Here is a 27,861-nt window from a genome sequence, read left to right as displayed (position 1 = left end):
TACTACTTGTAGGATCACTTTGTAGTTGAGAGAATGGATCTACTACTTGTATGATCACTTTGTCTTACGAATCAGCAACCACTATCTGTTTTTTTTATTCTCAGATATACCCTTTTTATTCTTGTAATGGCAGAAAATGAGGCAGACGTTGGTCGCTGGGTAGTACGATTAGCGAATTCTTTCTCAACGTAGGGTAAGTTTAGGGAATCATAGAAATTTTCCCTTTAAATTGTCATCCGACTCCCGCATGTATAATCAAAATGGCGGAGTCATTGTTGGTTTTCTCCAAGTCTATTCATCTGCATACCCATGCCGCGACTTTGGTTTCAGCTCCTCACCGATCGTCCTGCGATCATATCTCGTTCGGTTGTTTGAAACATTACAGATCTTCCAGTAGCATCCTGCTGCACCGCAAAACTTGCCCCAAGCAGCAGCGTCGTCCCAGTGAGGCTATTAGGGTTATCGCGGGCTCTGATGTCACGTCATTGATCCCTGAAAAAGCGAAAGAGGAATTTGAGTTTCCCCTGGATTCGAGCGGTGGAGATGGTTTTGGTGGCAGTGGTGGCGGTGGTGGTGGTGGCGGTGGCGACGGTGGTGGTGGAGATGACGAGAACAGAAACGGCCGTGAAGGCAATAATGACGATGGGGTAGGGGATTCCAACGGAAATGATAATAACACGATGGCCATGCTAATGTCCCAGAAACTGACACTCGTGTATGCTGCTTTGGTTGGAGGTATCCAGTATTCCAGTCATTCTTCCTCTCTTTTTTCTGGTTGTCCTTTGCTACGTTAAACCCCATTTAATTGAAAAAATATTTAAAAGAGTTAAGTTCGTTTGGATGGTTAGATGTGAACTGTTGTAAAATTAAAATAAAACGAAGGGAAAAAGCTTCTTTGAGCCGGGGAAGGTACGGTAGCACCCCCTCTCTTTTTTGTTGGATGAATAAATAATTCATTACCAAGTAGAGAATATTATACAAGGGAGAGAGGGGGAGGGGAGGCCGAAGCCAACAAGCAAAGGCCGTAGGCCAAGCACAAAGCAAAATTAGCAAAATCTAAGCAAACTAAAACAAATACAAAAGACTAAATCATCATCAAAGCCAACAAAAGGGGGGGGGGGAGCCAAAATCCAGAAGTGGGTTGGATAAAGTCAACCTGAAGGTTTCAGGAGGCAATGATGTGGGAATTTCTAGAGTTGTTGTGGATAGGGCGGGTCTGGAGGGAAGAGGCTTTAGACTTAACATCAAAGTAGATAGCATCCGTAGGCCGTAGGCCAAGCACAAAGCAAAATTAGCAAAATCTAAGCAAACTAAAACAAATACAAAAAACTAAATCATCATCAAAGCCAGCAAAAGGGGGGGGGGAGCCAAAATCCAGAATGCCATCAAGTGGGTTGGATAAAGTCAACCTGAAGGTTCCAGGAGGCAATGATGTGGGAATTTCTAGAGGTGTTGTGGATAGGGCGGGTATGGAGGGAAGAGGCTTTGGACTTAATATCAAAGTAGATAGCTTCCTAAATCTTTGCAGGGGAACGGGATTTGGAAGTCCATCTACGGATGTTACGCTCCATCCAGAGGTGGTTAATGGTAGCACAAAAAGCCAGTTTGCCAATAGTGTCACAGATGGAGGGACCAGAGAATGTCATATCAATCCAATTCCATTCCCCATCAAAAGGGAGGATAGATCTTCTGGTCCGCCAACATTTGGAAAGGATAGTTTTCCAGATGAGGGAAGAGAAGGGGCAAGCAAAGAAGAGGTGGGGGATATCCTCCAAACCTTGGGGGCAAAGGTAGCAAACAGGGTTGAGAGGGATGTGATAGTGAATAATAAAAGATTGAGTAGGCAGACAGTTGGACAGACATCTCCATAGAGTGAAGCTGTGGCAAGGGATGTGACCTTTGAACTAAACAACCTTATGCCACAGAACAACTGAGGAAGGGGATCGGATACAAGACTAAGCAGAGGCAGAAGAGAAGGAACCATTGGAGGAGGGGAGCCAGATACACTTATCATCTCGTCCTTTATGGCCAGGGGAAAAGGGGGAAGGGAGGACCAAAGGTCAAGGAGGTGGGGGGGGGGAGAAAAAATAGAGGAGAGAGAGGCATTAGATGGAATGCCAGAAGAGTAGATGACTATGAGAGATAAGGAGGGAGAGAATGCCGGAAGGATGCCAGGGGTCTTTCCAAAGCGAGATAGACATAGACTGACCATTACCAATGATGAAGGAGATGGCAGGGAGGGCAATGGGCCGGCGGGCAAGAATCTTGCGCTAGATCCAGTAGGCATCAGGGATGGAAGGGGCGGTCTAGAGAGAGTTAGACTTGAGTAGACCTGAGTAGATCCAGTCAACCCAAATGCTTTTATGCTTGGACGCAATCTTCCAGATGAACTTAAGAATACCAACGGAATTGTTGTCTTTGATTCTTCTAATCCCGAGACCACCTTCAGCTTTAGGGAGGCAAATCTTTTCCCAGCTTAGGGGTTTTAGGAATTTAGAGGAATCAGTGCCTTTCCAAAAGAAGGAGCAAAGGAGACCCTCTAAGGATTTGATGATGGAAGCAGGTAGGGCAAAAGTAACAGACCAATAGAGATATATGGACTGGAGAACTGATCTGATCAAGGTAAGGTGGCCCATAAAAGAAAGGAGTTTGCCTTTCCACAGCTGAAGCCTCTTCTTAAGATTGTCCAATATGGGGGCACAATAGTGGGGCAGAGAGCCTAGAGGAGATTAGGGGGAGACCTAAATACTTCATAGGCAAGGATCCAAGTGGGATACCAGAGAGCTCAGAGAGGGAGTCACGGATTTTAGGGGAAACACCAGAAATGAAGATATTGGACTTGAGATTTATGCTGAGCCCCGAGAAAGATTCAAAGGATTGGAGGGTGGACATGATAGTGGAAATAGAAAGTGGATTATCCTTGGAGAAGATTATAATGTCATCAGCAAATGCCAAATGGGAAAGGAGGGACTTGTATTTCGGGATGGGAGAGATAAGGTGGAGTTCAGTGATAGATTGTATGCAATGGGAAAGGATTTCTAAGGAGAGAAAGAAAAGCAACGGAGAAAGGGGGCATTCCTTGACGAATGCCACGGCTCGAGGGAAAGTATCCTACTAGACTACCATTCACCAGAACAGAGAATCGAGGAGAGGAGATGCAAACATGGATCCAGTGGACAAATGAAGGCGGGAAAGACATTTGGAGCAGCACATTGGAGATGAAATCTCAGCTAATAGTATCAAAAGCTTTGTGGATGTCAATCTTAAGGAGGGCCGTTGGTGCATGGGATTTACGGTCAAAATTGCGGACAATCTCATGACAAAGGAGAATGTTTTCTGAGATACTCCTACCCGCAATAAAGGCCGATTGGTTGGGGCTGACGAGGGAGTCAATGACTTTCTGAATCCTATTGGCGAGGATTTTGACAACAAACTTGTAGAGGAGATTGCAAAGAGAAATGGGTTTGAATTCGTTCATTGAAACTGCACCTTCCTTTTTGGGGATGAGACAGAGGAAGGTATGGTTTATCCCACCAATTCGATTAGGATTGTTGAAGAAGCTACGCACCGCAGAAATAAGGTCATCTCTGATGGTGCTCCAACAGGCGAAGAAGAAGCCCATACTGAAGCCATCAGGACCCGGAGCTTTGTTGGACTTGTGGGATAAGATGGCCGAGATAATTTCCTCCTTGCTGGGAATGGATTGGAAAAAAAGGGGTAAATTCATCGGGGACAAACTTATTAAGAAAATCATGGGGGATGGGGGATGGGGGAGTTGGGGATGGGCTGGAAGTGAGAGACAACTTCCGACTTGATGAGATAAGGGGAAAGAGGATCAATCCCTCTCTCTTTTTGCTCTCACATGAAATGATATCACTACCTCATATATACGGAACTGTTCTGTTGCACCTCTCCAATTGCTCAGAGAACTGTCTTCCTAAAACAAAATGGAAAGTTTTGTAATCACTAATAAGAACAATCATGTAACTAACACAAAATGTAACTAAACTTTATATGTCGTTAAAAAAATTTTTAGGGATATTTTGGATGTAAGGTGATATAAAATTTAATTGTTGTTGAACTATTTATGCACTTTTTTTTTGGTTTATAATGATGACAAAACTCTACATTTTGCCTTCGTTATAGTTTTACCGACTTCATATCTAACCATACAACTCTGAAAGAAAATATTTATTTGTGGTATTCTATGATAAAAAACTGAAATTGAACAGTATTAAATGTTTTTTTTTTTTGTTGGGGGAGTTGGTGGTGGTGGTGGTTGGAGGGAACCCTATTCAAATTACAGAAAAAGGATCTCACAAATGGGAAAAGGGTTCAAACAAGCACCCTTTTGCCCCTTGTAGACAATTATTTGGCACTTTGACATGATTGTTGGATATGAAGGAAATCCTTGATAGGGAACGTTTCAAATTTGTTGGCCTACTGTAGTACTATGTGCATGCATAGGGCTTCAAGGTGAACCAAGGTGTTGGAGGGCTGCCTAAGCCCTAAGCATTTAGGCTACAAGTCGACTGCCTTAAGGCGAACAAGGCGCCTAAGTGTTATTTTTTATTTTTCTTCGTTTTTAACATTATTTAGTATGCTACATATACCTTATATCATAAAAAATAAATATTAAGCCACAACAAGTATTAAAAGATCAACATTTAGAGAAACATTCTTGCTCTATAATAAGTTTGATTAGTCAAATAATTTTATTTTTACATGAGGCATTTTGTATTAGGTTGAGCACAAAACTAGCTTTCCAACAAGTCTAAGATTACTTAAATCTGAGTTTCAATGACAAAGTTATGTTTCAGTCAAATTTATCTGAATTGTGGAATACTGTTAAAATCTCCTAAAAATGAAAATAATTTGATGGATATCAATACAAAATATTATTTTATTGGACTTTTGGTTTTTAGCAATGTCTTACCATTATAAGATTTATGAAATTTTTAGGATTGAGAAAAAACCCTAGTATTCGAAAATTGAAAATTGCTCGTATAACAAAAAATTCAGTTTTTGTTCTTGGATTTGGGGGGTTGACTTTTTATCCTTTTAGAATTTTATTTTTAAACTATTTTTATTGGATTCAAATAGGGGGTATTTGTTTATTTATTAATAATATCTTAACCATTTACTTAAATGATATTTGATATAAATAAATGCTGCGCCTGTAGCAAGGAGCTAGCCCCCTAGCTAGGATTCCTAGGCGATAACTATGTGCTTTTGTTCATGAAGCATTGAATCTTTAAACAAATGTTGAGGACATGATGGGCAGAGATCGGATTAGTCTGAAATTAGACACATTTGGATGGTGATTTGGGCATTTCACTAAAATTTGGGTGCTTAGCTGCCACGTGGGTCTCAAGCCACACTTTCTTTTGGCTTTTAACCCCCTTTCTTCTTCTTTTTTTGGGGGGTGGGGGGTGGGGGTGGGGGGTGGGGGGCGGGTGGGGGAGGGGCTGCTGGAGGAGGGCCATTGGTGTAATAGTAGATGCACTGTAAATGAAAAGAGATGTAAGTACTTGGGCCCTGGGGTTTTGTTAAGCGTTTGTGTTGCAGGGCATAAACTACAACTAATGTAGATCTATTCTATGGCCAGCAATACAGCTGCAAGAATCAATATAAGGGGTGGTGCATCACCTAAAAAATGGACCAACCCATTGAACCATAAGGCCAACCAGCTAGGTTGGGCCAGCCCATTATTGGCTGGAGGTTTTTGGGTCCTCCAAACCCAAATTGTGGGGGTTATCTTGTCTCAGACAGCAAGCTACAAGGACAGCTTCTAGAAGATTTAAGATTTATTTCCTTTTAGCTTTGTTCCCATTTTTGTAAATAGTATATAGTCTTTCCTTTTTTATTACTTACTCTAGGGCAAGAAAGAGAGTTTCCTTCTTTCTATTTTTGAGGCTCCATAGAGCCTATAGAGTGTACAGACCCACCACGATTTTAATGAAGTGATTAGCTATTGCTTTGTGTGCAAACATTGTCCTGAGAGAGGCAGATTAGGTGAGATGCCTAGGCTGAGATAGCCAGTTATTCCCATCCCCCTTCTACCCTCATCAATCTCCTCTCTTCTCCCTTTCGTATTTTCTATTTTCTGTGCATAACTGAGACCATCTGAGATCTACTGAAGCTGTCATTGAAGTCCTCTATTGGTTGCTGCTTTGCTGCTGATCTGAGACACTGAAGCAAGGCCTGCGGTACTGCTGTTATTTCTGGCAGCAAGTTGAGAACCAGATCTCACTGCCTGTTGCCCATCTAAAGCCCATCATTTGGGATCAGTTGGCCTCCCTAAAGATAGCACTCCACCGGCAGATCAGGCATTCCAGTGGCCTGGTTATCAAGATCTGAAAAATCTCCATTTGAGCCCTAATTCAAGGGCCGACCCCATTAAGTTGCGATAAGGCTGAGTTTGTTGTTTTGAGCCCTAATCCAAGAACTGTGAGAACTCAGGTTTTGGCCATCACCTTGCCCTTAGATTTTGGGGTTTTACTACACTATTTGGACTGATCTTCGATGGTAATGTCTTCACCCCTTGTATATTGCTACTGTGGTTCTTGGATTATAACTTGTTTCTAGGGTTTGAACCCTATTCTCTGGCCTGCTGCTAGGGGTTTTCCACTACTGTTTGCTGATTGTTTACTGGGTTTTATCCTACTGTTATTAGATGTTACTAATATTATAAGGGATTTATTTAGAGCTTTGGTTTGTTTCCTGTTAGTTGGTTTCATATTCTGATTTAATTCCTAAAGTTGGTACGAAGCTGGGTGTTGGTTTAGTGATCCTGTTTGGGGTTAGTGAACTTGTGTACTAGCCGTGGGTACCTTTTTGTTTGTACATTTGGGCTCTTCATTTTTTGGCAAAAGATCCAGAAGACAAAGAAGCATTTACCTTTTTGGTGTTTTCTCTTCTTACATATTTTATGGGAGAGGTTTTCCTAGGCAGCAAACTCAAGAAGGCCTTCCTATGTGGCCTTATATCTGCCATGTGCCAGTTTTGATAGAGCGGAAATTTTGTGTACAAATAGACCCCAAAATTCCTTATGACAACCAAGCTGCGGTGTACATTGCTAGTAATCCAGTTTTCCATGAGAGGACCAAGCACATAGAGGTGGACTGTTACTTTGTTCGTGATGCTATTCTGAAGAAGCTGATTGAGACTCCTTTTGTTCCTTCATCAGATCAGTTGGCTGATATGTTCACTAAGTCACTGTTTGCTTCTAGTTTTCGTAATGGTTGTACCAAGCTGAGCATGAGTGATGTGTATGCTCCAGCTTGAGGGGGAGTGTAGAGTTTAACGCCTAGCGCTAAACTCTAAAACCGATAAGGGTATTTTGGGTCCCATCGGCTCTCATATTTCTGTGATGTGGCTTTTCTTGTAATTGGGCAATGGGGGTACTATTGTCTTTTACTTTCAGCATTATTTTCATATAAGTAAAGGAATAAAACCTGCGATCAATCTATTCTGGTAAGATCGCAGGTTTCTTCTCATCTTTTGGGAGTCTCCTTCGGTTGTATCTTTCTCTTCTCTCTTCTCTTCTTCTTTTCTCTTTTTCTTTTTCTTTTGGTTTGATTACAAGGTATCTGGGATTTTAACAAATATGATGATGAAAATGAGTGAGGAATTCTATGTTCATGTGGTTTGCTGCATCGTAGTGGCTGAAACCAAGGGAGAGGACTGGTGACATCATTACATCTTCTATACTATTATGCCCTCAAGAAGCAAGCCAGTGCAAGTGATCGTAGTTAGTGGTAACCATGTAAATGTGACTTCTAAAGTTTTTGTGGATAAGGCAAAATTAAAATCTGAAAAGCATCCACAACCATAAAAGGTCTCTCTTCTTAATGTCAATGCATTGGAGGTAATTCAACGGTGTTCAGTACCCTTAAAACTCCATTGATGTGAGGAAGACGTGTGGTGCGATGTTGTGCCTATGAAGTTGACAGGAGTCTTACTTGGACAACCATGGTTATATTATAATAATCTGATGGTGTTTGGTTTAAGAGGTACATCTAAGGATTAAAGTATCGGTCGGTTGTAGTATCGGTTGGCTAAATTTAAGATACGTATCAGAGGGTATCATATCGTATTAGAGATACGCTAATGATACGCATAGAAATGGACATGAGACACATTTTTATAGACTTCTGCATTTATACAGTAAAAAAAAAAAAAAAGAAGCTATATATAACATATGTCATGCAAAAACACTAAAATGGAGAGCACCTTACTGAGAGACAAGTGTATTCAAGTGAAATTGTTTAAAAGGGTGAGGTTTCTTACTTATAGTAATGGTTTATTGTCGGCTTTTTAAGAAATTTTAAAATCTATGAATATATTGATGCAATCATGGTTTTAAGTATCGGTGCGTATCGTGCTGTATCGGCCGATACGAATCTGTATCGGTAGGCATCGGCACGATACATACCGAAACGTATCATGAAAATTTTAAAACCCTTATGTATCGATACGTATCCTACGATACACACCGATACGCATCGATATACCACCGATACTCACCGATACGTACTGATACTCTATGAAAAATTCAAAATTGAAGTGAAATGTACGTTTCGGTATGTATCGGTACGTATCGGTATGTATCGGTACGTATCGGTATGTATCGACTGATACGATCATATAATGGCCAAAATGGGTAATTTTTTAGAAAAACATAATTTTTTGAGGTGTTTTTATTCCAAAGTTGCTGCCAACCATTTTTCTCTCTAACTAAAGTGGAAATCAAGGTTGGGAATAAGGATTTTACATTTATGGGACAATTACAAACCTTGGATTCTTAGTGCTACTCTCAATTTACTGTTTATGCATAATACATGTTATATATAACTTTTTTTAACTATTTTTTTATGCAAATGTGTATAAAAAAGTGTTTCCTATCCATTTATGTGCGTATCTTTAGCGTATCTCCGAGACGATACGATACTCTCCAATACGTATCTTAATTTTGGCCGACCGATACGACGACCGATACCGATACTTTAATCCTTGGATGCAATAATTCATGTGTGATGCAATATTTTAGTTTGTTTTATATAAATCTACTCAAAAATAGCAAAAAAAAAGAAGTAAAAAAACTTAATTGTTTGAACTTGCCATCTAGATTCTTATAAAAATACTAGTAAAACACTGCAAAAAGGGATGGTAGTAACTTGAGCAATCATGACACGAGATACAAAGTTCAATTTTGTGGAAGGATTAACACACTTGGCTTGTTGCAAGGACAAACAACAACCATAAATGGAAATGATGACATTAGTTGTCGTGATGATTTTGATAGAACTTAAGAATTTAATAGAATGAAGAAATCAAATGGAAGACACTTATCTAGCTACAAGGACACTGTAGATGTAAACTGGAGGAGATGATCAACATGAGGATGCCATAATTCATTACAAGAAGGATATGAAAGAATGGCAATTTAAGATCGTGAAATATGTTAGGCAAAAGTACAATTGTGCTTCAAATTTTGATAACTTAAGTATTGCCAATGAGAAGAACAAGCTCTTTTTCGAAAATGAAATGGTTCTGTAGATATGTATTGCTTGCGTATCGGTTCGATACAAACTAATATGCATGTAATTCAATTTTTTAGGGCTCAATTGTACGTATCGAGAGTATCGGTATGTATCGATGAGTATTAAATAGTGTCGGAGCGTATCATACAATATGTAGGAATTTTTAATTTTATGTATTGTATCAGTGTCGACTGATACCGATACAGTACAATACACACCGAAACTTTAAACCATGGGCACATCTGTTATAGCTTCATTGTTTGGATGTTATTCTCTCATTGCCTTCCTACTCAGGCTTTCCTCCTTTATCGTCAGATTTTGGTTCCTCCCAGTGCTGCTTTTGCTGGAAGGCCTTTGAAGATGTGGATCTCTTATTATTTGATTGCCCATTCTTATCTTTTGTTTGGTCTAGTCTTTTGGCCACATACTAGCCGTCCAAAAAATGGATCGTGTCCTTCTAGAGAGAATGGATTTGGGTGGATATAACCTTTGCGGGCAAATCTTTCTGTGATACTGTAGCAAGCTCGCTTTTGGAAATGCCATTCATCACATTTGGTTTGAATGCCTGGCCTACAGTTCAGGATCTGGTTCATCCAGAAATTTCCAAATCATGAGGCGTTTGGTATGATTTATAACCCCTATTTCTCATTTAAAATAACTCAATGTACCAATAAATTCATAAACAAGTTGAGTGGTATTTATAATTTAATGGGATAGAGAGATTATTGTTGTTTATGTGGTAAACCTTTAATGAGTATATGTTGTAGTGGCCCAAAACTTAAGGCAATGGGGTCATTTTGCATAATTTCACTTTCCCGTTTCAGGTCTCTGTTCTAGGCCCCCTTGAGTAGTAATCGTGTCTACTAGCTCTTCTGCTTCTACTGGCGGAGACACTGCATCTCTACCCATCTTTCCTTGTGCTATCAAGCTTTATGGCACCAACTACCTTATGTGGTCATGCTCGGTCTGCATCTCCATAAAGTCCTATGGCTATTTTGGGTACCTCATTGGAACCACGAAGCATCCGACCACCGAACCTGAGATTGACAAGTGGGATTGTGTCAACTCTCTGGTTATGACCTTCTTTGTCAATTCCATGATGCCACAACTTATATGTGGCTATCTCCTTGACTCAGCTGCAAAGATATAGAAGTCTGTCCAAGATATCTATTCCCAGGTGGGGAATGATGCTCAGGTCTTTGAGCTTCGCCAGAGGTTTGTGACCTGAGGCAGAGAGGGATCACTCTATCACAATACTACTATGAGTTGCGCACACTATGGACTGAGTTACACTTTTATGGGGAGTATACTCCTTCCACCTCGGTAGATGTCGCCAGTTTTTAGAAACGAGAGGACAAGATGCGGGTCTATAACATTCTGGTAGGTCTGAATATGGAGTTTGACAAACTGTAGTCCCAGGTTTTGAGTCGTGTTCCATTTCTTACCTTGGATTAAGCCTATGTTGTGATCTAATTTGAAGACAGTCGTCGTACCACTATAATTCCACAGCCTGCTGCCACTCCCAAGGAGAGATCTACATTTGCCTCTGGCACTCAGTCCCACAACACATCCCCACAGTCTGGTGGCTCCTTTACCAGAGCTCTAGTGAAGTGCGATTAGTGTGGGAAGGAGCACTGCACCAAGGAGCACTGCTAGAAGCTTTATGGCCGTCCTTCTGATGCACCTGGCAAAGGACAAGGGAAGGGTCTTGCCTGTACTCTTGGTCAGGCCAACCATACTAAGGTCTTAAACTCTAACTCTGCTGCTAGCATCTTTGGTGCCTCACTATCATCTGATGAGCTCTCTACCATCTAGCGCCTTCCGACACATTTGGACTCTCCTGCACTTGTTATTGCGAGCTTTACCCATTCCACCCCTTTTGGGCTAGGTATCTCTTTTTGTGACTATACTATGTCTATCCCTTCTACCCCTTGGATATAGATTCTGGGGCTTCTGATCATATAACAAGATGCTTGCCCTTTTCTCACAGTACACTACCTATTCTGGTAATGGTAAGGTTAAGTTGGCTAACGGGACTTATTCCACGATTATGGGAAAGGGCACCATTAGCTGCACTCCTACTTTATCCCTTTCTACTATATTGCATGTTCCCTCTTTTCCTACTAATTTATTGCCCAGTAGTAGTCTTACTTCGAGTCTTAATTGCAAAGTCACCTTTTTCCTGACTCATTATGTTTTTCCGGATCTGGTGACAGGGGCAACGATTGGCTCTGGTAAGGTGCGTGGTTTTCTATATCAGCTTGATGATGACTTGGCATTGGTCTATAATCAGGCTCTTTATACATCCTCTGTCACCTCCTATATCTGAGTTACTACAGTGGCATCGTTGGTTGGGACATCCTCCTTTGAGAACATTAGCTAGGTTTTTCCATCTTTAAAGCATTGTACTTCGAGTCAGTTTTTTTTTTTGGCATGTGTATTGGCCAAACAAACTCGAACCACTGATTATATTTTTGGAAATAAAAGTGCCACTCCTTTTTCATTGGTACATTTTGATATTTGGGGTCTATGTCGCTATGTGTCTGTCAATGGTCATCGGTGGTTTGTCTCTTTTATTGACTGTCATTCTCGTACCACTTGTGTTTATCTGATGCTAACCAAGGGCTAGACCTTCCATTGTTTTCAGCAGTTTCATCGAATGGTTCACTCAGTTCGGTGCTACCATTAAGATTCTTTGAAGGGATAATGGCCGTGAATACTTTGAAGGGTCTTTTTAGGCTTACCTTTCCTCTCATGGGATGATCCATCAGACTAGTTGTGTTGATACACCTGCTCAGAATGGGGTTGTTGAGCGGAAGAATCGCCACCTTTGTGAGGTAGCCCACTCTCTTATGTTTGAAATGCATGTTCCTCCCCAGTACTGGAGTGATGCAATTTTCATTGCTGCCTTTCTAATTGTAAAATAAGAAAGAAGAGGAGAGAGAAAAGAGAGAGAAGAGAGAGAGAGTCACGACTTTGGGAAAGGGAGAGTCAATTGTGTGTATTGGTCTGCCCTCTTTTTCTCATTATATGTCAATTTATATTACAAAATGAACTATGAATAGGATAACAGTCCTAGTAGGACTAGAAACATAAAGACATAATAGAAAACTAATTAGCCAACTAATCCTAGTTGGACTCTGACTCTCCTAGTTTGACTAGGATAACTAACTTCTAGATTAACACCACTAACATCAGTCCTAGTCAAACTAGGACTTTCCTCATTAGTTTAGGAAACCAACAAGGGAGGAGGTAGGAGTTTGCGCAACCCGCAGGACTCCTTCCTTCTCACGATAGTCTTCTTACACTCCCCCTCAAGCTGGAGCATAGATGTTAATCATACCCAGCTTTTTACAAATATAGTCCACTCTACCACCCCCCAAGGACGTAGTAAAAACATCTGCAAGTTGTTCTCTTGTACGAACATAACTTGTAGAAATAACTCATTGTTGTAGCTTTTCACGAACAAAGTGATAGTTGACCTCAATATGTTTTGTCCTCTCATGGAACACTGGATGAGACGCAATATGAATACCAGCTTGATTATCACACCACAACTGCATAGGGAAGTGCATTCAAATCCAAGTTCCGTCAAAAGTTGCTTTATCCACATCAACTCCCAAGTAACATGAGCCATGGCACGATACTCAAACTCAGCGCTAGACCTTGCCACAACAGCTTGTTTCTTACTCTTCCTAGACAAGATTTCCACCAACAAAAGTACAGTATCCTATAGTTGATCTCCTATGAATAGGAGAACTAGCCCAATTAGCTTCACAAAACCCTTCAATATGGTTATGTCCATGATCTGAGTGCAACAGACCACGTCCTGGAGCTTTCTTAAGATACCTCAGAATACGAACAACAACATCCCAACACTGATAGGGAAGGCAATGTCAGGTCGAGTCACAGTCAAATAATTCAGTTTTCCCACCAGTCTTCTGTATTTCTCAGGATCTTCTAACACATCACCTCCTTCAGGCATAAGTTTCACATTTGAATTCATTGGAGTGTCAATGGGTTTGGTTCTTGACATACTTGTTTTTGAAAGTAGGTCCAAAACATACTTTCTCTGAGAGAGAAATTCCCTTCCTTGATTGAGCAACTTCAATTCCTAGGAAGTACTTTAATCGTCTTAGATCCTTAGTTTGAAAGTATTGTTGCAAATGTGCTTTCAAACTTTAAATTCCTTCAACATCATTTCCGGTAATGACAATTTCGTCAACATATACAACCAGAAATATCCTCCTTGCATCAGACTTCTGATAGAACGCAAAATGATCACTGTCACACCTTGCCCGTCCAAATGCACAAACCACATCACTGAACCTACCAAACCATTCCCGAGGAGATTGTTTCAGCCCATACAAGGACTTTTTGAGCTTGCACACCTTTCCACACTCCCCATGAGCAACAAGCCCCGGAGGTTGCTCTATATACACCTCATGCAAATCACCATGAAGAAAAGCATTCTTTACATCAAGTTGAAATAATGGCCAATGAGATGAAGCTGCAAGAGAAATCAAAACACGAATAGAGGCCAGTTTGGCAATAGGGGAGAAGGTATCCAAATAATCAACGCTATGAACCTGGGCGTACCCCTTTGCAACCAACCGAGCCTTCAAACGAGCAAGAGACCCATCAAGGTTAACTTTAACCACATAAACCCAACGACAACCAATATCCTTCTTGCCAGGGGGCAACGGTACAAGATCCCAAGTTTGGATTTCTTCCAAGGTAAGCAATTCGTCTTTCATAGTTGTCTTCCAGCCAAGACTAGATAATGCCTCTGCAAGATTCTTAGGAACAGGATGACAAGAAATAGTGGAAAGACAAGAATGAAAAGCAAACGATAGGCTAGAATAAGACACAAAGTCAGCAATAGGATGTTGGGTACAACTCCTAACGCCCTTACGTTGTGCAATAGGAAGGTCTAAATTAGAAAGAGGAATACCTGGAGTAAGTTCCGTAGACGAAGATGATAAGGTAGGTTCCGCAGGGAGAGGGGTTGTTGATGCTTCCTGAACACGACGAGTATAAACCTGTGGAGCAACTGGTGGAGGAGGTGGTGGTGGTGGCAGCTTTTCCTCTTTGGCAACCTGTGGATTAGAATGATGTATAACATAAAGTGGAAGATCATCATCCAACTCAGACAAAACAAATGACTCGTTTAGGTAGGGTGTGGACTCAAAGAAGGACACATCGGCGGTAACAAAGTATTGAAGAACAGGGGAATAACACCGGTATCTCTTTTGGGTACGCGAGTAACCCAAAAAGAGACAATAGCTTGAGGATCCAACTTTGATAAACCTAGATGATGATCACTGTTGAAGGTTGATGCTAATCCCGATAAGGGATTAGCGCTAACCTGAGGACTCTTTTGGTCCTATCAGGTTCCTATCTTGCTTCTAGGGTTTTATCCTTATGGAGGGGCAGTTTTGTAACTTTGTTTTATTGTTTTTAGGCTATTAATATAACAACATAATCTGTGATCAGTCTTACACTGGACTGATCGCAGGCTGCTCTGTTTTCTGGACAGCTTTCGGTCTTTCTTTCTTCTCTTCTTCTGGTTTCTGGTTTCTGGTTTTGGTTACAAGGTTTTTATATTGCAACATGGTATCAGAGCAGGTCTAAATCACGTTGATTGGCTAAGTACAGATCATCGCTGCTGATTTCGACCTAGCGTTATTGTTTCTCCGGTGTGCAGCCACCTCCTTGCTGCATCTATTACCTGGTTTGACCTTGTTATCATGACATAAGTAAAACTAGGTCTCTTTTTTATTACTAAGTTTGTGTACTGATTGGGGTCGAGACGTCTCCCTCCCTATTTTTATGGCTGCTGCCCCTGTTTCTGCAGTGTTATTGCTGCTGCCCCTATTTATGGACTGAGTAACTGTTGATATTGAAGTGCTGCTATCCGCTGTTTTATCTTCCTATATTACTACCTTCTCTAGCAGATTTGGTTGGTCTTCTATTAGGGCTAGTTCGACCCTAACTGCTGCCCCTATCGGATCAAATTTTTTTGGTGTTTGTGGTGTCCGATTGCTTACTGCTGCTGGTTTTTCAGATTTGATTTGTGGGCGATTATTATTTGAGTCTCATGGCTGAGATCAAAACCCCTACCCCTACTACTACTACTACTACTACTACTACCTCTTCTACCTCGGACGATGTGAATATCCAGATACATCCATCAAGCTTAAGGGCAGCTCGAACTATCTTCTTTGGGCTCAGTCGGTCAAGGTTTATCCGATGGCAAAGGATAAGCTTGGTTACGCCACCTCTAATCCTCCCAAGGAATCTGACTCTGGTTATACTCAGTGGCAGAAAGAGAATGCTTTAATCCTCATATGGTTATGGAACAGTATGGAACCAGATGTCGCTGCTAATGTTATGTTTCATTCTACTGCAAAGGGAGTGTGGAATGACTTGAAGGAGACCTACTCTCAGGAAAAGAACATGACTCGTATCTATGATATCTATGAAAAACTGTTTCTGTTTCGCCAGTCAGACAAGCCACTTGTAGAATATTACAGTACTTTCAGGGGTATGGTTGAAGAACTCAATGTCTTCCAATCCTTGACCACTGACATTGATAAATTGAAGGCTCAATATGACGAATTCTTCGTCTCCAAATTCTTGGCTGGTCTGAACAATGACCTGAAGGCAGTGAAGGGTCATTTACTTGCAAGGGATACTATGCCTACTCTGAATGATACCTATTCACGACTGCAGTGAATTACCTCTTCCACAAAACCTGATTAGTTTTCCAAAGACAATTCTGCCTTCCATTCCAACCGTGGACGTGGTCATGGTCGCGGTCGCGGTCGTGGGGGAGGTCGTGGATCGGCTGGTCGAGGATCTGGTGGACAACCCTCTGATCGTACAGCTCGCCAGTGTACTTTTTGTGGAAAACCCAACCATACTGTGGAGACTTGTTGGGCAAAGCATGGCAAACCAGAGTGGGCAACACAGTTAGCTAATCATGCTGTGTTTGATGATGGTACGGACACAATGGCTCTAGTTGACACTAAACCAACACCTTCAGGAGATTTGGCTACCGGTTTGCGCGATGACATTAACCAGTTGTTCCGTCGCTTGCACACTCTTGAGGCATCTGCTAATACATCCACTAATGCGTCCACATCCGCTGCTACCCTAGCCCACACAGGTACCTCAACCCTTCTTACTACTACATCTACCCCCTAGATCATTGATTCAAGTGCTTATGCCCATATGACAGGTAAGTCATCACTTTTTAAAGACTTTTCTACTAGTTCTAGTTCTAACTCTGTGATCCTTGCTAATGGTGCTTCAACACCGGTTCTAGGTCACGGTTCTATCTCACCTACTGCATCCATAAACTTATCCTCTGTCTTACATGTTCCTCAATTTCCATTAAGTCCTCTCTATGAGTCAATTAACTAGTTCGTTAAATTGCTCAGTAACATTCTTTCCTTCTTATTGTGTCTTTCAAGATCTTCACACGAGGAAGACGATTGGTGGAGGGCGTGAAAAGAATGGATTATATTACCTCAACAGCGGATGTCCTACCTCTTCTGCTGCTGCTACGGCTGTTGGGGACATCACTCATTTTCAATGGTATTGCCGTTTAGGTCATTTGTCACTTTTTAGGTTACAACTTTTATTTCTTAGTTTTAAGTCTACTCCTAGGTTAGAGTGTGAGGCTTATAAGTTGGGGAAACATCACCGTGTGTCATTCCCATCTCACTCTGTCTCGTAGTCCGTCTTTATTTTCTGTAGTCCACTCTGATGTATGGGGTCCTTGCAGAGTCAGTAATAGATTTGGGTTTTGGTATTTTTTGCCTTTTATGGATGATCATTCCCGCCTTACATGGCTTTACATGTTAAAGGATAGGTTTGAATTTTTACATGTATTTACAAAATTCCATAATGAAATAAAGACTCAGTTTGGCATTCCTATTAAAATCTTTCGTTCTGATAATGCTATAGAATATGCTCAAACTGATATTTCTAATTTTTGTGATACTCATGGGATGATCCACCAAACTAGTTGTACCTATACTCAATAGAAAAATAGAGTCGCAGAGCATAAAAATCGGCACCTTCTTGAGGTTGCTTGAGCCATGATGTTGCATATGCATGTTCCTAAGCAATTTTGGTGTGATGGTGTCTTAACTGCATGTCATTTGATTAACTGCATGCCATCTTTTGTTTTGTCCGACAAATCTCCTTTCTTTGTTATGTTCCCTAATTTACCGAGTTTTCCTATTCCTCAGGTTTTTGGGTGTGTGCTTTGTTCACAATTTGCACATGTAAGTTGATAAGTTGTCTCCTAGGTCTACTAGGTGTATTTCTTTGGGCTATTCTCGTACTCAGAGAGGGTATAAGTGTTATGACCCTACTACACATAGGAACTTTGTTAGTGCCGATGTGACCTTCTTGGAGGGTACTTCATTCTACCTTTCTCCCGTGCCCGCGTCTAGTGTAGAGTGGTCTTCTCCATCTCCACCCATACCCTTCCCTGATTCTCCTGATGCCAGTAACTCCCCTCCTCTACAGGTTTATCAGCGCCGAAAGAAGATTGGACAGCCTAGTGGCGAGGTAATTACTCTAGATGCTTCACTCCTTCCACTGCCGGCTTCCTCTGGTGAAGCTCTTCTTCCTCCTCCGTCTAATGACTTACCGATTGCGCACAGGAAAGGTACTTGTTCTTGCATTGACAGATCTATGGTTGTGGGTACCCTATTGATAAATTTGTATCTTTATCTCATCTTCCCTCTCCTATCTATGGTCTTGCCCTATCTCTTTCCCCTAACCCTATTCCCCGTACCCATACTGAGGCCCTCCGTATCCTTGGATGGAAGGCTGCGTGGAAGGCTCTTTTGAGTCGTGGTACCTGGAGTCTGGTAGATTTACCTCCTGGTAAGGATCTGGTGAAGTGTCGCTGGGTGTACACTATTAAGTATCATTCTGACGGCTCTGTTGAGCGGTTGAAGGCCCGTCTGGTTGTTAAGGGGTATACTCAGACTTATGGTGTTGGTTACTTTAAGACCTTCTCCCCGGTTGTTAGACTGAATTCTGTTCGTTTTCTTATTTCTCTTGCTGTCAACTTTGATTGGCCCTTATTTCAGTTGGACATCAAGAATGCCTTCTTATATGGTGATCTACAGGAAGAGGTGTATATGGAGCAACCTCCGGGGTATGTTGCTCAGGGGGAGAGTACAAGCCGTGTGTCGCTTACACAAGGTTATATATGGGTTGAAACAATCTCCTCGGGCATGGTTTGACAAGTTCAGTGCTACCATAGTTGTGGTTTTTCTCAGTGTTATTATGATCATTCTGTGTTTGTTCGTCGCAGAGGTGATAAGTTGGTTGTCTTGGTTGTATATGTTGATGACATTATTTTAACTGGTAATGATGAGGCAGGACTTTCTGAAGTTAAAGATCATCTCCAGCATCATTTTCAGACAAAGGATCTAGGCCAACTTTATTATTTCCTTGGGATTGAGGTAATCCGCTGCAAGAAAGGGATGAGTCTGTCTCAAAGGAAGTATGTGGTGGATCTTTTATCTGATACTGGGATGCTTGCATCCAGACCTGTTGATATTCCTATGGATCGTCACCAAAAGTTTGGTGTGGATGATGATGAACTCCTCCAGGATGTGGATCAGTACAAGAGCTTGATTGGCAAGTTGGCAACTTCATTTCATAAGCTGTTGGAATTCTTAGTCAGTTTATGCAGTCTCCTTAGAAAGCCCATTGGGATGTTGTTCGTGTTCTTCGTTACCTAAAAGGTGCCCCTAGAAAAGGGTTGATTTATTGACCTAATCGGCATATGGAACTAGTTGGCCACTCTGATGCTGATTGGGCTGGCTCTGCTAGTGACCGGAGATCTACTACTGGATTCTATACTTTTGTTGGAGGTAATCTTATTACGTGGCACAACAAGAAGCAGACTACCATTGCCTGGTCCAGTGCAGAGGCTGAGTAGAAAGCTATGGCTTATACCACTGCTGAGTTGATGTGGCTGCGATCGTTACTGTTGGAGTTGGGATTTCCAATGACCAAGCCTATGAAATTGTATTGTGACAACCAAGCTGTTGTTTATACTGCTAGTAATTTGGTCTTCCATGAGAGGACCAAACACATAGAAGTGGACTGCCATTTTGTTCGTGATGCTGTTCTGAAGAGGTTGATTGAGACTCCGTTTCTTCCTTCCTCAGATCAGTTAGCTGACATGTTCACTAAGTCTTTGTTTGCCCCTACTTTTCGCAATGGTTGTACCAAGTTGAGTATGGGTGATGTGTATGCTTCAGCTTGAGGGGGAATGTTGAAGATTGACGCTAATCCCGATAAGGGATTAGTGCTAACTTGAGGACCCGATAGGGGCCTTTTGGTCCTATCGGGTTCCTATTTTGCTTCTAGGGTTTTATCCTTATGGAGGGGCAGTCTTGTAACTTTGTTTTATTGTTTTTAGGCTATTAATATGACAACATAACCTGCGATCAGTCTTATACTGGACTGATCGCAGACTGCTCTGTTTTCTGGACAGCTTTCGGTCTCTTTCTTCTCTTCTTCTTCTCTTTTCTGGTTTCTGGTTTTGGTTACAAGGTTTTTATATTGCAACAATGACGAATAAAGCAAACACAACCAAATACGCAGGGGGAAGAACAAAAAGTGGGTCAAAAGGAAATAATAAAGAATGGGGAATATCACCACACAAAACAGATGAAGGCATATGATTAATAAGATAACAAACAGTGAGAACTGCATCAACCCAAAAGTATTTGGCTACCTTCATTTCAAACATAAGTGACCGTGCAACCTCCATCAAATGACGATTCTTTCTTTCAGCCACTCCATTTTGTTGAGGAGTGTCTGAACAAGAAGACTGGTGTATCATGCCACAACCAGCCATAAACTGAGAAAATGGACCAGAAAAATATTCTTTGGCATTATCACTTCCTAGAATTTTGATAGTCACATTAAATTGGTTTTGAATTTCAGCAACAAATGCACAAAAGATAGCAAATAATTCCGAACGATTTTCATTAAATAAGTCCAGGACGTTACAAGACAAGGGCCCTAATACATCCCAATGAATCAAAGCAAAAGGGGATGCAGATCGTTTATTGACCCGAGGGGAGTAATTGACACGATGTAGTTTTCCAAACTGACATGACTCACATTCTAAACTAGAAAGAGAATTAAAACTTGGATCAAGTTTCTATAAACTTTGTAAAGACGGATGGCCCAACCAGTAGTGAGCCTGATGAGGAATTAGAGTACCCGATCAAGCTATGGAAGGTGAATTGTCTTAAAAAAGATACAGTCCCCCAACCCTACTACCTCTACCAAGCATCTTCTTTGTCGTAAGATCCTGAAAAACACGAGTCGGAGAAAAAGGTTATAGAACAATTGTAAGCTTGTGTGAACTTGCTTACAGACAGAAGGTTGAACGGTAATTATGGCAAATAAAGAACATATGATAACAATAATGAGGAATTAAGACAAATAATGCCAATACCATTGACCTTAGCAATTGAGCCATTGGCCAATGTGACAGTAGCAGAAGATTTCTTAAAAGAAGAAAATATACCTGAAATACTAGACATGTGATTCGATGCACCTGAATCGATTATCCAGAGGCGAGAAGAGGAGAGACATGAAATGGCATTACCTGTCTGAACAAGAATAGCAGTGGAAAGTGGAGGTGCTTGAGTCTGAAACTAATTGTACCGTGCAAATTCTTCATCAGTCATTTTGACCATATTACCCTCAGATTGTCCAGGCTGAGAAGGTTCATCAACTATAGCTGAGTTGGAAAATTGCTTTTGAGGAGGTTTGCCATGAAGTTTCCAACAAAAGCGCTGAATGTGTTTTGGTTTACCATAATGGTGGCATGTGCGTACTGCCCCTGAACTATCTGAGGAGTTCCTAGTAAATTGTCCCTTATTACCACCATTACCTGTACCACGTGAAGCTCCACGATTATTACTTTTTGTTGTAAGTGCAGAGTTTTCCACTAGAGTGGAATCATGAGACTTCTCTCGAGATACCCGTAAGACTCGAGAAAGGGTATCTACAAGAGATGCCACCTTGTCACCTCCAAGAATCTAAGAACGAACAGAGTCATATTCTGTTCCAAGACCTCCCAAAAAGCCCATAACTGCAAGTTGCTCCTGCTGGTTTTGCATCTCCTTCACATCACTACTAATAGGGAGTAGAGAATTCAGCTCTTCATACATCCTCTTGAAATAAGCAAAGTACTGAGTTAGAGGCGGACCCTTCCTATCAGTCCGATAAAATTCCTGAGACATCTCATAGATGCAGGAGAGGTTATTTTGTCCAGAATATAGAACATTCATATAGTGCCATTGCTCCTTCACAGTATTGATGTGAGTGACAACATCAACTATGGAGTAATGAGTTCAATAGCTGTCCGAAAATACATGCATCAACCGTATCCCATGTAGTGTCATTAGCAAGTTTCTCCTTTATTAGGTGATGCTGTTGATCTCGACCAGTCAAAACAAGCTGCACAATTTTCTTCCACTGTTGAAAATTGGCAGCTCCTGCAAGCTTCTTTTCTTTAATCTTATGTGATGATGAGGATATCACCTCAGTGACAACATTCTTTCCTTCCTTGTCAGCCATTAGTGCACAACAATGCACAAAATAATAAACTAGAAAATCGATCTAACTTCCTTGTTAGACCACACAATTGATTGATCTTATATAATTGACCAATAAAAATGAGATAACAAACCAAACCTCTTGACATATGTCAATAAAATCAACAACCAAAAGGGAATCGACTCAAATAATTTCGCCCATGGATGTTGTTAAGTTTTGGGACTCCACCCCTGGGGGAATTACAATTAAAGATACTTAAGAAATAGACCTAGAAATAACCCCACAAGGATGAAAGCAACCCACAGAACAATAGTCCCAAAATTGTCAACCAAAAACCGACTATTTATGGATAAAATAACCCTACGGCTGGGGATGGGAGAGAATACCTGTGGTTGGGTGTAAACTGCTCCAATGATGCTGAAATTTGTACTAGATGTTCTTGATATGATGATAAAGAAAATCTTAAAAGGAATTTGCAAACAGAGATCACATCTGGAAGATATGGGAAAAAATGATTTTGGCAGGTAGCAAAAACCCTGATAACACCAATCGATTTCTCCAAGAGTGTATAGTCCAGCCTTCAAACCAGAAAACTCCAACCAACGATTACTCCTAATAGTAATCTAAGCATATTCTTAATTATTTAGATATCAGACCATGCTCTGATACCATGTAAAATAAGAAAGAAGAGAAGAGAGAGAGAGAGAGAGTCACAACTTTGGGAAAGGGAGGCTCAATCGTGTGTATTGGTCTGCCCTCTTCTTCTCATTATATAGCAATATCTATTTCAAAATAAACAATGAATAGGACAGCAGTCCTAGGAGGACTAGAAACATAAAGACATAATAGAAAACTAATTAGCCAACTAATCCTAGTTGGACTCTGACTCTCCTAGTTTGACTAGGATAACTAACTTCTAGATTAACACCACTAACATCAGTCCTAGTCAAACTAGGACTTTCTTAATTAGTTTAGGAAACCAACAAGGGAGGAGGCAGGAGTCTGCAACCCGCAGGACTCCTCCTTCCTTCTCACGATAGTCTTCTACCACTAATCAACCGAATGACTTCTCAGGTTCATTCCATATGCTCTCCTCTGGATCTTCTCCAAGGTTCCGCTGCTTTTTCTGTTCCTCCCAAGGTATTCGGTAGTGTCTGCTATGTTCACGATCATCATCCTCATGAAAAGTTTGATCCTCGTGGTCTCTGGTGCATTTTTCTGGGGTATGCTCCTACTCAGAAAGGCTATCGGTGTTTTCATCCTCCCACTTGGCGATGGTTTGTGACTATGGATGTTGTCTTTCACGAATCTGCGTCCTACTACACTGAGCCACCTCTTCGAGGGGTCTTCTTCCATTATGGAAGATGTGCCGCCTCTTGAACTTGCTATTGCTACCGGTATCCCGTTTTAGGGGGAGAGTGACACTCCTACTTCGCCTCGGCTAGAGATACGTGTTTGTAGTTGTAGACAGTTGACTCAGACCACTACACATTCAACATCTACCCTACCATGCCAGTTGTTTCATCTCGAGCCTAATCTTGTCCCCTTGGACCCAGGTAATTCTCCTTCTCCTTCTTTTGATCCGTCACTTGAGTTGCCTATTGTTGTTCATAAAGGCACTAGGTTTTCTACTTTACATTCTATTACTAAAACTATTTCTTATGACTCACTTTCTCTTTCTGACTATAGTTTTGTATCTTCTCTTTCCCTTTTGTCCATTCCCCATATCTAGTAGGAAGCGATTGTAGACTCACAATGGCAGACAACTATGGTTGAAGAGATATAGGATCTAAAGAAGAATGACACGTGGGATCTTTTATGTCTTCCCTCAAAAGAAAACAATTGGGTGTAAGTGGGTCTTCACAGTGAAACAGAAGGTTGGTGGTACAGTGGATCAGTATAAGGCCATACTTGTTTCCAAGGGTTTCACTCAGACTTATGGGATTGACTACCAGGAGACTTTTGCTCCAGTTTCTAAGATGAACACAATCCGTGTTGTCTTAGCTTGTGCTAGGTAACTTAGATTGGGATCTCTAGCAGCTAGATGTGAAGAATGCCTTACGTCATAGGGAACTTGAGGAGGAAGTGTATATGGACATTTCTCCTAGGTTCACCTGCTCCAACACCCAAGGGAAGGTATGCAAGCTGAAGTGTGCATTGTATGGGCTAAAGAAATCTCCTCGTGCTAGGTTCGGGTGTTTCCATAAGATAATGGTTGCTATAGGAAACTCTCAAAGCAATGCCGACCATACTCTGTTCATCAAGAGATCTTGTGGGAAATTGCTATCTTGATAGTCTATATAGATGATATTGTTGTTATTGGTGATAATCTGACAGAAATCTCTTGCCTCAAGAGATATTTGGGTAAGGAATTCGAGATCAAAGATCTAGGACAGCTTTGTTACTTCCTTGATATTGAAGATGCTATGTCTTCTCGTGGGATCTACTTGTCTCAGTGGAAGTATGTGCTTGACCTTATTTCTGAGACATGCATGTTTGGGTGCAAGCTAGCAGAAATCCTTGTTGAAGCTAACAGTCACCTGAGTAGCAAGGAAGGTGATTCTATGGACAAGGGGAGATATCAGAGATTAGTAGGCGCTTGATCTTTCTCATACATGCCCTGACATAGCACTTGCCATCAGCCTGGTTAGTCAGTACATGCATGATCTCTACTTGACACATATGGAAGTGTTGTGTATTCTTCGGTACTTGCACCTTTGTTGGTGATAACCTTGTTACATGGTGAAGCAAGAAGCAAGCCGTGGTTGCCCGTTCGAGTGCTAAAGTAGATTTCCGTGTTATGACTCATGGCATTTGTGAGCTCCAATGGCTTCGTGGTTTTCTCACATATTTGGCTGTCCCTGCTACCTTTCCTATGAAGCTCTTTTGTGACAGCAAATATGCCATTAGCATTGCTCACAACACTGTCTAGCATGATCGAACCAAGCATGTGGAGATCGATTGATACTTCATCAAAGAGAAGTTGATATGCGTCTTATTATTGTGCCTTTTGTTTCCCAGTAGTGAACAACTGACTGATGTATTTACTAAAGGTCTTAGTAGTAAGATGTTTCATCTTATTATCTGCAAGTTGGGCATATGTGATATCTATGCACCAGCTTGAGGGGGAGTGTTGTAACAATGGGTTTTTAGGGAGTGTCAGATTCCAAACGGGCCCTTAGGTCCTTAAGGGATTTAATGGTTCTTGTAATATTCTGGAACTTTTTTCTCCATTATTTTGAATAAAGAGAGCTGGTGTCATATTTGACACAAGTCATTACCCCATCCAACACTTGGGTATTATAATGAGTAGGCTTCCCCCTTTGTGCAAGAGATTTAGCAGTGCTGTCTTGAGGTGGAGCACAGTAGCATACATGCTGCACAGACCTCCCACCAAACGTATGGGAACCCTTAAGGGCATCTGAAGGAACTAGCATTTGAATGTTATGGTTTTCTTTATCGTTGACCAATACCTGTACACTGTTTCCAACGGAAGTGGTTAAGACATGAAAGTGGCTCACTCCATTAGATGCCGAGTCCTAAAAACTCTTCACTGACCATGACTGCATTATAAATGAATAGTTCAACTACCACTTTTTATAAAGAGTTGCGGCTCTTCCATATCTTGACAACTACCAAAATGAAGAGTGTCTGACCATCTTCAATTTCAAATTGTGGGCAATCTCATTTGAATTAAAACTACTGATGTGAAACCGAGGGACGCTGACCTTTCTTAAGTCAAAGCTCTTATGCTTTCCTTAGCGAATCCTGAGCAGGCCTACGATTCTGAGATTGAGGCCATCGAATATCGAATCCGTTCATGAATAGTCTGGAGGATCATTCTTGGAACAAAAAGTAAATGCAAATTAATCTCCATGTTACCCTAATGATTTATCTTCTGGTGCTTTTCCAGAACTTGTAATTTAAATGCAGTTATGTCTTGAGTAGGTTTGCACATTAGCTGATCAGCCTGGCCTGATGGGCACCTGAGTGATGCCCTCTTCACAATGAGCTTTGAGCATAATAAGACTGATGCTATTGCGTACACGGGTAGGCATGGGCTAAAGCCTTTTGCTAAAAACAAGCTTAGGCATGGCTGAGCCTCATTTCCCACCAAATCAGGTGTCTGACAGGGTTTGGGCCAGAGTCTTTTGCTGAAATGAGCTTAGGCATGGTTGAAGTCTTGTTGCCTGCCCAAATCAGGTGTCTGATGGGTTGCGCCCAAATATCAATGTAAACAAACCCCTTTCCTTAATGAAATTCAGTTAGTACCTAATGAACCAACAGGGAAATCTGGAGAAGTCCTGGTTGTACATGCAACCCAAATTCATTCATCTATATATTTATTTTTAAGTTGATACTGATTAGTTTCAAACCCAACAAGGTTTCTTCTGTGAGGAGAGGTAAGAACCAAACGGTATAGTGTCTGGAGCCATCAGCTGCACGGCATGGTTTGGACTTGGGGTTGAGACTGAACAAAGTGGATTAGTTGTGTAGGTTTTCAAGCAAAGCTATCGTATAAAGAAAAAAATGAGTGTCATAGTGCACGAGGTTTCCACTACCGCAAGGTCTGGGAGGGGCAAATGTACGCAGCCTTACAAACCCCACTTCGCGGTGAGGCTGTCATATACTATAAAAAAATATGTTTATTTCTGAATGTTCTCTGGCTATTAATTGCTTGTTCATTTTTTTAGTAGTTCGACATCCAATTTATATGTTGTTTTGGTGGACGTCCGGACAGTTGGTGGAGTCATCGGCTATTTAAAGCGGGGCAGCCAGAAGTCACTAGCTGCAGGGGGTTTGGCTGTCTTGCTACTGTACTATGTATATACAGAGCTTCCTGTTAGACCAGCCTTTGCATCGTCCCTTGGGCTTGGTGAGTGAACATTACTTCTTTGTTTTTTTTTTTGTCTTGGTGAACATTACTGCTCAATCATGATAATTTGTTTTTCACATTTATGTTATACCATCACAATAAGAATATGGTAACAGTGGAGTTCAAGGTGTTATATGGCTATCTGGAAATACTTCAGACAGCCGTAATCATCATAAATCATGAGGTTGGATCCACCGTTCAACTGTCCCACTAAGGTGCTGTCTTATGGTTACTTGTGGTTGAGTGCCGGTTATCATCTATTGTATGGTAAATTTCTGGACTGCTAGATAGACAATGCAATTCATCTGAACAATCTGTGTATGCCACTCTTTTGCGGTGGTGACTTATGTGGGATGGACCTGTCATGGTGCTATTCTGCTAACATAACCCAAGATGGTATGCCTAATTGTACCTAACAGGGGCGAGGGCTTTCCCTTTTTTTGACCTTGTGTGACTTGTTAATTGGTTTCACTACTCACCAGGCTTGTCTGCGGTGCTTCTGGGCGTGATGGGGTCTCGCTTCAAGAAGTCCGGAAAAATATTCCCCGCAGGGGTTGTATCACTTGTGTCCCTTATAATGGCAGGCGGCTATCTCCATGGGTTTCTGCGTAGTGTGCATGTATAATACTCGGGCTGTTCAAAATTTCAATCACTTCCGTGAGTCGACCTAAACCATTTCTGTGCAGTGACAGCAGTCTGCTTCGTTTTCTTGTAATATTCAAATTTTGGAATTTGACTCCCTGGCTTTTATTTTATTTTTCATAAGAACTGAATTGTTACCAAGTTGTCATTTGGTTAGTTAAACTTTATTGGGAACAA

At 41.3% G+C, this 27,861-nt stretch overlaps 1 protein-coding gene across 2 annotated transcripts; it reads left to right on the top strand.

The window, feature by feature from the left end:
- Window positions 1-27,861, top strand: LOC122084395 (protein FATTY ACID EXPORT 2, chloroplastic-like). 2 transcript variants are annotated; one of them, XM_042652614.1, is made up of 4 exons: window positions 1-735; window positions 26,664-26,780; window positions 26,908-27,042; window positions 27,525-27,861. In XM_042652614.1, exons 1-4 carry the CDS (start codon window positions 261-263, stop codon window positions 27,665-27,667), a joined length of 870 nt encoding a protein of 289 aa, XP_042508548.1. In that variant the 5' UTR covers window positions 1-260; the 3' UTR covers window positions 27,668-27,861. The 2 variants fall into 2 exon arrangements, with proteins under 2 accessions (XP_042508548.1, XP_042508549.1); XM_042652615.1 differs by lacking the exon at window positions 26,664-26,780 and having other exon boundaries at window positions 23-735.

The sequence above is a fragment of the Macadamia integrifolia genome, chromosome 7 (assembly GCF_013358625.1).
Source record: "Macadamia integrifolia cultivar HAES 741 chromosome 7, SCU_Mint_v3, whole genome shotgun sequence".
NCBI classification, from domain to species: domain Eukaryota; kingdom Viridiplantae; phylum Streptophyta; class Magnoliopsida; order Proteales; family Proteaceae; genus Macadamia; species Macadamia integrifolia.
Note: the sequence above shows the minus strand (reverse complement) of the source record. Positions and strands in the feature narration are given on the sequence as shown.

Coding starts and splice junctions, on each gene's coding strand:
- LOC122084395 (XM_042652614.1), top strand. CDS start 261: ATGGCGGAGTCATTGTTGGTTTTCTCCAAGTCTATTCATCTGCATACC. Junction 26,781..26,907: donor CTTACAAACCCCACTTCGCG/GTGAGGCTGTCA, acceptor ACGTCCGGACAG/TTGGTGGAGTCATCGGCTAT. Junction 27,043..27,524: donor TGCATCGTCCCTTGGGCTTG/GTGAGTGAACAT, acceptor ACTACTCACCAG/GCTTGTCTGCGGTGCTTCTG.